Below are 14,922 nucleotides of genomic sequence, written 5' to 3'. Positions count from 1 at the left end.
TGCTACTGTCAATTAAGTCTGGAACAGGCCTGGGAAAGGGGAAGAAGTCTAGCTCAGCCATTCTTTGGCCTGCCCTAGGGGTGACATGTTTAAGAAAGATGCCTGCGGTCACCTGTGTGAAACCTTCAGTGATGAAATGTCCCTGAGGGCTTTAATTCAAGTCATAAGAAGCCCTAGGGCAGCAGCATCTCCTAAGCCTGGGTGAGGTGGGTTTCTATTCCAAATGCAATGGAGGATGCTGAACTAGCTACACCTGGTTTCAGATCGGCATGTTAGCTGACTTCTGGTGCAGTTTTGGGAAGTCCCCTGGTGTCTGGATCTAGCCACACTGTCTGGGTCCTCATGATACATGCCCCCTGGAGATATTACTGGCCTCTTTCATGGAAATGCATGTAAGGCCAGCCATTTCAAAGAATGTCATTTGTCTGGAAGGCTCAGGGCCCCAGGGACTCGCAGGCCCTGGCTGAGCATTGCTTCAATCATGAAGAGTTACGGTATGGAGTAGACTGCAGTGAGAATCCAGCCAGGCACAGCTAGCTCAGTTCTTCACATACTGCTCACTGAGCTCAGCAGGATGGAGGGAAGGTGCTTCTGGTTTCTATTTCTGCAGCACAAACTGCCAATAAAATGTCATATCTGTCAAGTCTGGGTCCGGCAGCCAGAAGCCCAGGCAGGCTCAGCTGGGGTATTTGCACAGGTCTCAGGAGGCCCAGGTGTGGTGCTGGCCACCCTGAGTGCTCATTTGGAGTTTCGTGGGGAAGAACTGAGCATAATGCTTTCCTGAGAAAGAGGTGGCATCTCCCCGTACCCACTCCCCAGATGCCCGCCCAGTCTTCTGCTTCTGACTCTCCTGGCATAGTACTGTATTGGTAGTGGTCTCAAGAACAGGGGCTTTCAGGCTACCTATGGTTCCTCTGCAGTACCTATGTCACTTCTAAAACACCACGGCCAAATTCTGGAGGGAGAGCTGTGCCCACCACAGACTTCTCTGTACCACAGCAGGAGACATACCCATCAAGAAAGAGTGGGACTCAGACCTCCTGCTTCAAGTCTGGGTACAAAATAGGCAAGAAGCACACCCTGAGGACTTCTGTACATACTGAGGAGTTGGGAGAATGGAAGGGGGAAGAAGTGGAAAGACTATCCTTGGAGCAAGAACCCCAGGGTTTTTCTCATTTTCTGTCAAGAGGTCCTTGCTTGGGAGTGAAGGTCCCCTTACTGAGTCTTGAGTGCGGCTGGCAGTTCTGAGACACTGTCATGGACTGTCTTCAGGTTCGGGCTTCAGCTTCTACATGTCTTCTTTGTACTCAGGTTAGTGACCAACAGGCCTGTGCCATTATAGCTTCCACATCTAGTTCTCAAACAGTGATGTGCTCCCTGTGGCTTTCCTGGCTCTTCTGCAGGGGCAGCATGGTATCAGGTAGCATTCTGCTGCCTGAGTTGGGAGAGGCATGCAGAACCATGACTCAGGCTCTTCTCCCTTAGGGAAAGGTTCATACCTATAAAGTCTCTTCAGGGCCAGAAGCTCTGGTGTGGAATTGTGTGAATTTCTGTCGCTTCCTCGCTTGGGGGTTCTGCAAGGCTCCTGGGCATGTTTTCCCAGGATCTAGTATGTCAGCTCCAAGCTGAGGCTGAACTCCCCTCCAAGGCTGTTAGCATTTCCTCAGATAGAAACTAGTACCTAGGAACTTCTGTCCAAGGGTCATTTGTGGCTGGCTTCCCTCCTGTCTCCTCGGGGCTGGGACACCGTGGCCTCTGGATGCCACAGTCAGCATCCCTGGGAGTCTGGGGCGCTTGACAAATGAAAGTGATTATCATCATTAAATTCCATGCTGTCCCTGCACTGTTGTCCTTGGTTTAATTATCAGTAAACCAGCTGGCTTGTGAAATGAAAGGTTTACTGCAGACAGCTGTGCCCACAGTCCTGTGCACAGGACTCAGCATGGCAGGAAGAGGTGGGGGTGAGTCCCCCGTTTCCAAATCAACACGGCAGGGTACTGACCCTTGTACAGACATAAGTTGTTCCTTCCCCACACTGGCCCTTTTTTTTTTCCAGTGCAAGAACTTGTTCTCATCAGCTCACCGTGGATAGGTGACAACGCATCATAATTCTCAAAATAGCCCAGGAGGCAGAGCCCACTGTGGACTTGGTCACTGGGAGTGGGATCTGGGCATGGCTTCCCACCCCTGTCCTGACACAAGTTTCTCAGGGTGGTCACTTTACTTTGAGTCTTTTGCAGATAGCAATCCCCTACTTCAACTTCCCTCAAGGACCATGCCTCCACTGCATCAGCACCATGCCTCCACTGCATCAGCACCATGCCTCCACTACACCAGCACTGTTACCTTCAAATGCCTTCCTCTTGCTCATACCGTAGGCTGCCTTTCCTGTTCTCCTAGCCTGTTTATGATGTCCTGACCTGGTACAAGGTGCAGCCAGCCAGGCAGAGAAGAAAGCATGTCTGCTCCTTGAACAGCCCATGTCCCACAGTACAAGGGAGCACCCTTTGGTCCAGTGGCACTGGCCAAGTGTATGTATTCATGGGAAGAACATACAGAGAGCAAGAGGGTTAAAACACATGAGTACTGTCTATGCTGGGACTGGCTTTGTAATGAGAATATGACTAGGATAGTTTTATTTTGTCTAAAATAGGTAACTTAGAAAAAGCGTTAACTCCCACAAATGTGGTTTCATTGACCACCTACAATGTGAAAGCCATACCGTACCATGGCTTGAAGACCAGTGCCCTGTACCATCTGCTGCTGGGGTGGGAGGGCTGTGTGACAGCACCTTGTTAATTCTTTTTCCTGCCCTAGCCCACTGTTACCCAGTGCCTGCAATATGGAAAGTGCTTCACAAATAATTAGGCATTAAGAGAGGCTTGAAGGCTGCCAGCTGGCTTGTGACTCTGGCCATCACTAACTATAAGCATCCCTCCCTCAGTAAATGGTTTCCTGTCTGCCCTCTGCCCCTACAGCAGCGGGCGATGAAGCATGCCAATCCCCTAGGCTCCAGGGGCACAGCTACCACACCTGGCCCTCCAGCTGCTCTTCCTGCAGTGCCCAGAGAACCACTACTCCACATCAGCCTGGGCCACAGATCAGGAGACCATACCTTCGACACACTTTGTGGGGTAAGCCAGGCATCTCCTCAGGGTAGAAGCCCTCACCACAGGTCGGCACACATTTCCAGTCTTGGAAGTGGAAGCTTTTTGCACAGTGAATACATTCTTCTCTGCTGGGCCCTGACAGGTGCAGGAAAAGAAGCAGATGTCATGGACATGTATGGTGTTCTAGAATATCTGTGGGAATGCTCAGCTGTTCCCAGGTTGCCCACACAGCTTTCTAGGAGCTCAGTGAGGGATGGCTATGTGACTTCTAGGGGTATTTCACCCTCCCCATTTCACAGATGGGAACATCAGAGGCCTAAGCTTAGCCCAGTGGGGAGCACTGTAGGGTTTTGGTGATCAAGTTCAATTGCACGTATTTCCTTTCCATCAGCTTTAGGATAGAATCATTGCAGTAGCCACTCAATAGCTTCAGTGGCCAGACTGAGTTGTGCTGCGAGGGTAGAACACAAACATGTTAACTGCATCACACTGATGTGATGGTGAGATTCACTGGGCTAAACTGGGCATGGGACCTCTGCTGGTCTGAATGAAAAGGGCTCCTACAGACTCATAGGGGGTAGTATTATTGAGGTATGGCTTTGTTGTAGTAGATATGGCCTTGGTGGAGGAACTATGTCACTAAGGGACAGGCCTAGTGGCCCATTGTCTTTTCCTGCTGCCTATAGATACAGATGTAGAACTCTCAGCTACCTCTCCAGCACCATGACTCCCTGTATGTTTCCCACCATGATGATAATGGACTAAACCTCTGAACTGTAAGCCAGCCCCAATTAAATGTCCTTTACAAGAATTGCTGTGGTCATAGCTTTTCTTCACAGCAACAGAAACCCTAAGACAGTACCCAAACTCCACATGGTTCTCACTTTTTTTCATGTGCATAAAGGCATAGGTACCCCTATGTGTGTGTGTGTGTGTGTGTGTGTGTGTGTGTGTGTGCATGTGTGTGTAGTTTAGAAGGCAACATTGGATACCATCCTCAGGAAAATTGCCTATCAACTTTTGAGATAAGAACTCCTTTTGGTCTGGAGCTCACTAATTAGGCTAGACTGACTGGCTAGTGAGTCCCAGGGCTCTGTTTTGAAGCTTCTGTAATGGACAAGAATATCCATATGGAGTCTTTTTTTTTCTTATGGTGTGGTTGTGTGGCCAACCTCCTACCCCTCAAACTGGGATTCTCTCAGTCTGTCTCTTTGTTTGAGCCAAGTTGTGTGTGTGTGTGTATATGTGTGTGTGTGTATGTCTAGCCTTGGCTGTCTTGGAACTCACTCTTCAGACCAAGTTCTGGCTGCACATGCTTGAACTCAGATATGTACCTGCCTCCGCCTCCCAAGTGCTGGGATCAAAGGTGTGCTCCACACCTCCTGGCTTTGAGGCACTGGGCTTAGTCCCCAGCACCAGAAAATAAGAAGAAATTAGAAAAAGATGTTGGCTGCAGGGTCAGTTGGGGAAAATGCTAGAACTCTGGAGGTGAATGATGGCCACGGTCACGAACATTACAAGCACATGTGAATATGTTTCATGCCACCAATCTGTGCATCTGAAAATGGCCGTGCCAGGATGGCAGTCACAGCAAGAATGTGAACAATGGCATCAAGACAGTCCCAGAGGGAAAGTTCTCCTGATGTGCTTGTGATGTCTTGACTGTCAAATTGAGTGTATTTAGAACCATCTAGAAACACACCTCTGGCTTCCCTATGAGGACTTTCCAGTGAAGCCTAACTGCCCACCATGTGGGTGGCACCATCCCATAGGCTGGGATGCCAGACTGAATAAAAAGGGGGAAAGCAGGAGGCCTGCTGAGCACTAGCATGCATCTCTCTTTCCTAGCTGGGCATGCAGTGTGGCCAGCTGGTGCATACACTTGCTACTACTGTTAGAGCTTTTCATGCTTTTGTGTCTTCCCTATCACAAAGGAGGACATCCACAAACCATGAGCCAACACAAATCCATCCTTAAGTTGCTTTTGTCAAGTATGTTGCTAATGAAAAACACCAATGCCAACCATTCTATAGCAAGAACAAGGCAACCATAGCATCCAACATCCAGTCATGTTTCCAAATAGTGAGAAGGAAGACCTTGAGGGTTCCCAACACATAAAAATGATATTTGGGGAGATGGAAACACTCATGACATTGACATAGTCATCACGCATTGAATACAGGCACTGAATTCGATCATGGAACCTCAAAAATCAGTGCTGATATGTCTACTGGATTTTTTGAGTGGCTAAGATTGTAAATTTTATGTTATATACTGGTGAGCACATTTTCTATGAAACTACTCTCAGAACTACTAATGAATGTCATACTCAAAACCTCTCAAGGATTCCATTCGGCCTCTTGAGGTGCCCAGCATTTAGAGCCCCCACAGTGCTAATGATAACAGCACAATGGGCTATGTTTATGCTAACCCACCATGCTAGGTTTACTACAAATCGAAATACAGACCCTTATGAAGAAGGCAAGGAAAACATGCCGGGAGAAGTGCTAAGGATTCTTTGGAAACCTCTCTGAAACTGCTGTGTTTTTTTCTCTTGCTGTTTCTTGTTGGGTTTTCCCAGGCACAGGCCAGGATCAATCCTCCCAAGGGCCTAGGGACCTGCTCCTTGCCCTAGCGAGTGTGTTCATATGTCCACTGGCTGCCACTTGTCCTGGGTGGGTAAGTACAAACCAGCACTCCCCTCTCCCATGGGTCAACTCATCATCACCGAGCCAAAGATCACAACCTCAATGCCAGGATGCTCTGGGCACAGGCCCTGGAGGTAGTCAGGAGAGTCTCAGTCCCATAAAGTTCAGTGTACTTGGATCATGGCAGGCTAGGCCATCATGCTGAACTAAAGATGTCATCAGGCACAGGTGCCAAAGGAGATAACATTTGACATGGAGCAAGGGGCTCCATATGACTCTGAATGGGGAGGAGAAGGCTCTGGCCTCCATCACTGCCTGGAGTTACATGTTCTAGACAGGTTGAAAAAGAGCTCCATGGGGAGGGGCATGGAGAATTCCTCTCCTCCAAGAGTTCTGGAACTGCCTGGTATTGAAATGAATGCTTCAAGTGATGGAAGAGACACTGGACTGAGATAAGAAAACTTACAAGTGATTCAATACCATTGATTGCTAGACAGTGTAGGGACTCCGAGAAAGACAGGTGAATTGAGTTATTGAAATCAAAAGAGTTAAAGGACCACAGGCCTCAATGCTATGGATTCAAGTGACTCTGACATTTAAACAGGCAGCATTGGAGACACTTCTTAAACTTGGGTTAAACCAGGACTAAAAACAAGAAGTAAAAACGCAGCAAGGGGAACTGTCTTGGAAAAGCTGGCAGCTAACCATGGAAAAGCCTGGTGCTAAGGTTAAGCCTGGATCCTTCTGAGGTTGTCTGAGGATGGGGTGAAGGAAGGGATGCACAGTGGCCTAAAGTCAGCACAAGCCATGGCTTGTGGATGCTGGGATCTCTGGCATGACCACTTGACTAGCACAGCTGATAGCTTCATGAGGCCCCTATGGAACCTCATACGGTTGTATGGAAGGTGACAGTACCTGCCTCCTGGCATTTCTAATAAATGGTTTTGTGGCAAATGAGATTTAGCTGAGACCTAATTCTTATATTGTCACTGCAGCAAAAACTCCATCTAACTCGAGTTTCTTAGAAGGCACCAAAGTGCCGGGGGCAGGAGGAAAACAGACAAGAATGCTTCACCTGGCCCGTATCTGAGCACATAACTCACGATGCATGCGGATGACTGCAAAATGAAACCCAATAAAATGAATGAAATCCCCACTACACTCTACATAAAACCTGTGCCCGGAGACATCTGTGCTATAATCTCGGTGGGGAGCTATAATGCATGTAAAATTGTTTATGGCAGTCTTTTCCTCTTTGAATAAAACGTTCAGAATAAGTGGAGATGGTTACAGAGAACTGAAGTTCTGTTTTATCACACAGCGCTCAGTTCTGTCCCCATGCCTCTCAGAGGCCTCTCAATCTTTATGGTGCTGCATTTTAGTTAATTCTGCAGCAAGGGTAGAGTTTTAAGGCAAGCCAGCTTACAAGCTGCTGAACCTCTATCTCTTGTCTAACAGTATTCACGGCTTTTGCTATGAATGCGTTCGAAAGCTGGGTTTAAAGCTGGGAAGCCCAGGGCCACTTGCTCAGAGTTGGTCTCTGCAGCTTTGGTTGTGGTTTTGTTTTTTAATTTAAAAAAACTGTTGGTCTCTGGTACATAACAAACTGTACCAGATCAAACATCTTAAAGTGTATAGTTGAGTGGCATTACTGAATTCACACCAGTGGACAGTCATCACTACCCTCTGTCTCTGGAACATTTTTCATTTCCCCTAACTTGCACTTCTGTGCTCATTAAACAGCAGCTCCTCATTCTTTCTCCTGGACTGGGAGGCTAGGAGAACCTTTGTGTTTTTACAGTCTATTTCCCACAAAGGTCCTACACAGGAGGCAAACACTCTGCCCCTGAGGTACACTTTAAGCCCCTTGCCTTTAAATTCTACTCTGTAATAAATCCAGGAACCCACAAAGCTACAGAACTTTCTGAATTTCAAGGTAGCTGGCCTATTCACCTCTGGGAGCAAACATGCAAATGTCCAATGAGACCAAGGCCTTGGCAGCTTACCCACGCAGGTCCGGCAGGTGTGATGGCATTCCCCACATTTGATGAGCTCAGAATCGAAGTAGGTACCTGGTTCACAGTCCGGAATGCAGCTACCCCGTGCGAGGCTGGTAAAATGAAAAGTAGGTCGGTTTCCATGTCTGTTCTGAAATTCTAATTAAATTAGGATCTGTCCTCAAACGCTTTTCACAGGAGGAAATGAAAGTCATGAGAGCACAGCGCTTTGTGCCACCGAAGGTTCCCAGCTAATGAAAGCTGGCAAAGCTGTCCTGAAGCCAGCTGGAGGTTCTCAGGCCTCCAGCCTGCGGCAAGAGGTCAAAGCTTCCAGCTTTCTCCTACTCTTCAATGACTTACTTATCTCTATAGCTTTTTCTGAAACCTGAAGCAGAAATCCTCCACTTTCCTGGAGACCTGGAGCATTGAGTGGTTGCCACTGTGGCAAGCTAGTTCCAGCTTACTGGTTTGAGTCCCCAGAGGATCTACATTTGTGGGGGGGGGCGGGGGGGTGTTAATAGCCACAGGTTGACCTTTAGTCCTGGATCTGCTCTGGTTTCTTCCTTACTTAAAACTCTTCTGTTTTACATGAACTTGAAAGAATAGCCTCTCCTGGCATCTGGCAGCCTGCTACATCTGGCTTCTGCCTTCCTTTCTTACCCCATCAGTGCCTGTATACCTGTCCTTTAGCTAGGTGGCCAGGCAAAGCATCATGGACACAAAACATTGATGCAGGACCTGGCTCTACCACTTCCCAGCTACCTCAGGCAAGCCAGCAATGCCCTTTCCTCCTAGGAACTGGCTCCTACAGCATACAACTGCTTGGAAGATTCACTGAGCAAATACATATAACCGTTCAGTGTCTGGCACATGGCAGTGTAAATAAATGTCACCTACCAGGATGTCTTTGGTTCCTGGGATTATACTGTGTGTGATGCACAATTTTAAATGGGTTTGCCGATAAACAGATTGAGCAAGGGCTCTAGAGTGCACCTGTCAGCTCCAGCACGTCCTGCTGTGATGTGATTTATAATTAGAAATATATATTTAGTCTTCATCCTGGCACACAGCTCCAAAACTCTCTAGAATCAATCCTGATAAGTGTCATTTTTGCATGCTAATGAGATATCTGGTTGCTGGGACTCTTCCGTGGCTTCATGGTGGGGGGTGGGGACTGGTTGCCAGGTAGACAGACCACTGATCAGAGAGCAGGAATTTCTAGTCTCACAACCCTAACCTCAGAGGAGGTGAAAGAGACTAAAGGTGAAATTGGCCATCACCAATGGCCAATAACATTAACATTAACTTTGGCTTCCATAATGGAGTCTACATGGCAATTCCAAGTGAGATGATTTGGAGTTTCCGGGTTGGTAAACAAGAACATATACATAACTCAGGAGGCTGAGGCAGGGGTACTTCCATGAGTTCAAGGACCATTTTGAATACAAAGAACACATCCATCCACCTGCTGCAAGGGTATTGCACCCAACTCCATATAGAAATGGGAGGTCCTGTGCTCTTGACCCTGCCAGTGTTGCTATATGTATAATACCACTTCACCTGCCTCTTTTTAACGTCTGTGTAATAAGTGGCTCTGGGAGCAGGTGTAGTAGCAAAGAAATCAGACCCAAGAAGAGGCTGAAGGGACTCCGACAGCCAGCTGGAAGCCAGGATGGCTAACCCGGGGTCTGGGTCTAGCTTCAGAAGCAGGATCAGCATTGAGAACTGAGTTCTCAACTTGTGGGCTATGGTGCCAGGTGTGGATGGATAGGTGTGAGAATTAAGTTGGGTTTATGGGATATCCAGTGGATGTCGCCCACCCAGCCTCATTTTGATGACCAGAATGTGTTTTGTACTACATATGTAGAGTAGGAACCCCCCCAGACCCCACCCACATGTGTTACACCTATATCCAGTGGGCTGATGCCCACAGGTTTCGAGCTCCTCTCCACAGATGGCAGATGCTTGCCTGGGATTCTTCCTCACTGTGATGCCAGGGCCACCATGCAGGACAGTTAAATCATGTTTGTAATAACTTCCCTGTGAACCCCTCCAGTGTTTATCCCCCTAAAGAGATGGATGGCCAGGAGGCGGCGGCTAGGCTGTTCTCTCACAGCTGTGACGTGACAGCAATGATTTGAAGTCACAGCTGAAGAGGATATTGGGCAATAAAAGGAAGCTTTCTGTGGATTATGGCTGGCAATGTTTCCCTGCTTTGTTTGTGCTCCTCCATGAAAGCTTCTTACTGCAGCCATCACTCCTGCAGAGTGACTGCTGCCTGCCCGAGAGCTCTCCTCTCCTGCATCCATACCCGACTCTGCTCTTTCCCACAGGACAGTGAAATAGGTATCTTAGACTCCTTGGCACCTTTCCTCTGGGAACTAGGTTTCAAAGAGTTGGATCTATAGTCTTTCATCCTTTACCCCTTCAGCTAGCAGCCCAGGGTTTGCGGTCCCATAGCAGGACACACCACTGCTGGAGGGGCCCCGGATATTAAAACTGGCTCCTCTTGGCCCCGTCTAGTAGAATGTCTCCTTTCTCTCAGCTGTGTTCCCTTTGGAGGATATCTTCTTGGAGCAGTGGATCCTGGATTGTTTGCTTCTAATCTTGCTCTGTCTAGCTAACAGGCTTAAAGGAGCAGCAAGTCAGATGTGCCACTTTGGAAGGTCTTGCTTTCCCTTCCTGTCCTCCAAATTCTGATCTGACAGGGCAGAATGGAGGCAATGTCACCAAGGCAGTCACATGGAGCCTTCTGGGACATTCATTGATCTCCCCTGCATAAGTTGCTATAAAGGTTAAACGGGGCAACAATGGTGGGAACACTGGCAGAAAGAGCAGATGTTCTCTAAGGTCTTGTCCTTTGTTGGGGCTCTCTATGCACTCATCCATTGTTCCTCATTAAAGAGCTTCCCCTTTGAGGTGAGTTCTAGCTCAGCATCAGTGGGAGGAGAGGATGAGCTGGGTGAGTGGGATGCAGCCTTGAAGTGGCTCCCGGTGCACCCGCTGCTCCAGGTCTGGTCCACAGCATCCCCTCACCTGAGCATCTGCTGGAAATACAGGTGGTCAGGCTTCACTTGTATTTGTCCTTCATTTGAACAGAAACCCCTGGGGTTCCTAAGCCTGATGACTCCTTCTCTTTCTTTCCACGGAGACCATGGTGCTAGTCCCTCTACATGGGTGTGTCTATAGCTTTCTTAATATATGCTTTCTAAACTTTTGGATGGCAACTGGTGATATGCATTTGAAGTCACTAAATGCAACTTGGTTGCAGTAAATGATTCAAAGAAAAGAATTCAAAATAGGGCTGAGTTCTGTAAAACAGGGAGGATCAAGAAATGATGGGAAATCCTCAGGGAGCTAAGCTGACTCTCTGGATGAAGGAAGAAGCTGAGGCAGAGAGGGGGAATGGAGACAGAAGGATGGCCAGGAAGGAGGGTGGGCCAGCCATTACAGCTGTGACCTGGGCCAGGATGGGACCTGGAGTAAAGGAGTTTACTATTGCAGAGGAAAATGCCATGCGCTTCCTAGGAGTCTCCACCACCCACCCCACCCCACCCCCGACCTCCCAACAGCAAACTGTTGTCATCTTATGTGTTCAACTGTTACTTTAACCAGTTTTCCAAATGGGGTCTAGAATGTGGAGACTCTGGCCACCCTTCAATCTCTGTTCTTCAGCAGTCCCCTGACTCGACAGCCAGGAGACTCTTTGGGCTCCGTGCCTTTGACATTTTAGCTTTCAGGAAAAGAAGCAAACTCCCAGGAAAGCAAACGCAGTGTGGATCCTGCCTTTTTCCCCCAGCTCAGGCGGGCTCACCTGAATCCTTCCTTACACACGGTACACTTCTCAGGCTCATCCACACACTTCTGACAGCTCGGGTGGCACCGGAGGCAGAGTCTCTGACCTGCACAAAGCCAGGAAGACAGCAAGCAGAGGATGGCACGGAGGGGCTCTGAGTGGGAAATGAGCCCCAGCATGCTTGGTGGCCTTGGTAATGACAGCTGTCCCAATGCCCTCTCCAGAGCAGAGCAGGAAATGACCATGAACCTGGGTCTTAGCCCCCAAGCTTCCCACGTCCCTTCTCTGGAGTAACTCAATCAAGTCAAAGGACCAGCTGGCTTCAGAGGTGGCTCTTTTCTACAGGAGACATGCTGGCTCTGCTTATGGCCACAGGGACCGGAGCCAATCCCTGAGTATAGTTGTATCAGGTGCAGATCTTTATAAACCTTTGAGGTACCCCGGAGGCCACTGGCTCCTCTCCCAGGGAGGCAGGACTCTACCCCTCCTCCTCAGCAGCTTCTGGGGTACTCCCAGTCCCACCTGTGTTTCCAAGCTTTGTTACCAAGCTCATTTGTGTAGGTGCCTCATCAAACCCCAGCTGGTGTCATTGCTACATGCCAGGCCCGAGAGCCGAGGGGGGCCTGGCTATACCGCTGCACGGCCTCTGTGGGGCTCATGGGTGGCATCACATACACTCAGATGGTGTTCAGCAAGGACAGTGGTGAAGGATGGCAGACCTGACCAGGCAAGGTAAGGAACCTGCATGTCCAGCTGAAAATGAGCCTGGCCGGCAGCCTTGATAGTTGTCCCCAAAGCCTGGGAAATATTCCTATGTGACTTGCCATTGCCCCTCTAACGGGAGTCTTTTCTTGATGGCTCCATATGTCTTTAAAAACTTCCCGGCTCCATCTTCCCAGGGCTGATAGCCATGGTATGACAGGCAATAGGCTGGACCAGTGCAGGAGTTAAAATGGGAGGACTAAAGTCGGTGTGACACCTGCAGCGTTTCTGAAGTCCTCAGCTCCTCTGAGAGCTGTCCGTCACCTGTCCACTTAGCACAAACCTTCACCCCTTGCAGAGTGAGTTTCACTCTCCCAGCTATGGAAGCCTGCACTACAGCCCACAGCACCATGAGGATGAACTGTGGGCGAGCTCCTTTTTCTGCATCCCTTCCTCAGTAGAGAATGAATTCAGTGCGTGGGACTAATTTCAACAGTGCTTTCACCACTGTGCAGCAGGCTGCCACCCACTGCTGCATGCTGTGACTTCACATCCTCGTCCCCTGGCCTGGTGCAAGGTCCCACAAAAGGCCAGAGAGGACAAGAAGCCCAGGGCCCAGGAAACCCTCCCTAAATAGGGGAGCACGGTCCAGAAGGGGAGCCAACTCATCTATGCTGTGTCTGTGGACAGCCCACTTACTTTCATCAGCATAAAGCCCAGCAGGACAGAGGGTCACACACGAGTTCGTCTCCTGGTGGTGATAGAACCCACGGCGACAAGACAGGCACTGTGTTGGGCTCCTGCCGGTGCACGTCTCACATCCCTTATGGCAGCGTCGGCAGCGTCTTGCTGCTGTGTCCCCAAAGTAGCCCAAGGGGCACTCGCTCACACACTTCCTGTGGGAGCAAGGACAGGTGAGGATCTATGTTTCACTCCAACCTGATGCCCACCCTGTGTGGTTCTTATATGGGCTGAGGCTTCATAGCTAGATGGGTAAAATGTTAAGGACGTGGAATCCTAGGGGGAAGGTTAAACCATAAATAAGTTCCCCTGTGTTTGCTGACTGCATCTGGGGGGGGGGGGTCCAAGATACAAATAGGCAGGTCTGAAGAATGAGAATCCAATCCCACGAGCTGGGTCTGGTAGACTACAACTATAGTCCCAACATTTGGCTGAGGCAGGAAGGGTCTGAGGTCAAAGTCAGTTTGGGCTACATAGGGAGACCTTGTCTAAACAAAACAACTAAATAAAGCAGGAATCCTTTCCCATTCTCTCCCTCTCCCCCTCCCCCTCCCCCTGTCTCTTTATCCCCCACCCCCCTTTTGAGTCGGGGTTTCTCTGTGTAGAAATGGCTGTCCTGGAACTTACTCTGTTGGCCTTGAACTCAGAGATCCACCTGTCTCTGCCTCCCAAGTGCTGGGATTAAAGTACTATTATCTCCCAGGCTTGACTTGGAATTTCTGATTGGGTCAAATCCTACTTTGGTGCTTGCATAGAATGAGTCTGATTGTCAGTGAATGAAGCTTGAAATGACTGCCCTTGTTCAGAGCCAGGGTGTGTCCCAGGTGTGGGATGAGGACTCCAGATACAGCAAGATCTACATCTTATATCCACTGTGTATAGCATAGCCTGCCTGGTCTGCCTGGCCCTCATGAACATGCTTCAGCAGTGCTGAGGTATATCTGCCATTCAAACCTCTAGTGTGCACAGCACTGTCTTGCTGTCACCTTGGCCTTCCATTCCAGGTACACGCAGCACATGGTGGATGTTCAGGAAGGTTTGGGCATTGTAAAAAAGAAGAAGGGAAGCTTCAAGCCTATTAGGGAGTGGTATAAAGGTCTGAGGTTTACATAGTCCCCACATAAGGGACAGTCCAAGCTGGGACAATTGGCCATAGGCTGGGTGTCTGTGGTGGTTTGAAAATGCTTGGCCTGTGGGAAGTGTGGGCTTGTTAGAGTAGGTGTGGTCTTGTTGGAGTAGGTAGGCCTTGTTAGAGGAAGTATGTCACTGTGAGGGTGGGCTTTGAGACCTTCCTCCTGGCAGCCTGCAGAAGAGACAGTCTCTCCTGGTTGCCTTTCACATCAAGATACACAACTCTCAGATCCTTCTCCAGCACCATGTCTACCTGGATGCTGCCATGTTTCCTGTTATGATGATAATGGACTGAACCTTTGAATCTATAAGCCAGTCCCAATTAAATGATGTCTTTTATAAGAGTTGCCTTGGTCATGTTGTCTCCTCACAGCAATGGAAATCCTAAGATGGTGTCCCAGGTCATGTCTTTCAGAGCCCTCCTTTAGGGAACGGGAAGTTTCACAGGCTTTTTAGGGAGTGGACAGGGAATTCCATAGCCAGATGCAGCCTGTCTAAGAGCCATGTCACCCTGCTTGTCCTCTGAGGCCTACAGTACAAGGTTCCTGAATCATGTCATGTCCACAATCCTCTGTGAGCAGGCACGTGTACTCAGTATGAACCAGTATGGATGCAGAAGGATTTCTAAGCATGGCCAGCAAAGTGTTCAACTTCTCACCACTTCATAATGGACTTGTATCATTGTGTGATTAAAACCAAGATACTAAACTTTTTTTTTTTTTTTTAAATGCAAAGCTGTTAACTTTGATGCTTTTACTTTTCCAGGGCTATGCAGTTCGGCGTGGCCACCTTAGTGC

At 48.9% G+C, this 14,922-nt stretch overlaps 1 protein-coding gene across 2 annotated transcripts in view; it reads right to left on the bottom strand.

The window, feature by feature from the left end:
* Positions 1-14,922, bottom strand: part of Pcsk6 (proprotein convertase subtilisin/kexin type 6) — a 190,090-nt gene that overhangs the window by 3,663 nt on the left and 171,505 nt on the right. For both annotated transcript variants that reach the window (XM_031386912.1, XM_031386913.1), the window contains 4 exons: positions 12,953-13,149; positions 11,570-11,657; positions 7,765-7,868; positions 3,116-3,245 (listed from right to left, as the gene is read on the bottom strand). In XM_031386912.1, coding sequence (XP_031242772.1) covers positions 3,116-3,245; positions 7,765-7,868; positions 11,570-11,657; positions 12,953-13,149 — 519 coding nt within the window. The remainder of the gene's footprint in view (positions 1-3,115; positions 3,246-7,764; positions 7,869-11,569; positions 11,658-12,952; positions 13,150-14,922) is intronic.

The sequence above is a fragment of the Mastomys coucha genome, unplaced genomic scaffold (assembly GCF_008632895.1).
Source record: "Mastomys coucha isolate ucsf_1 unplaced genomic scaffold, UCSF_Mcou_1 pScaffold21, whole genome shotgun sequence".
Classification (NCBI taxonomy): domain Eukaryota; kingdom Metazoa; phylum Chordata; class Mammalia; order Rodentia; family Muridae; genus Mastomys; species Mastomys coucha.
This window is presented reverse-complemented; position numbering and strand designations above follow the sequence as displayed.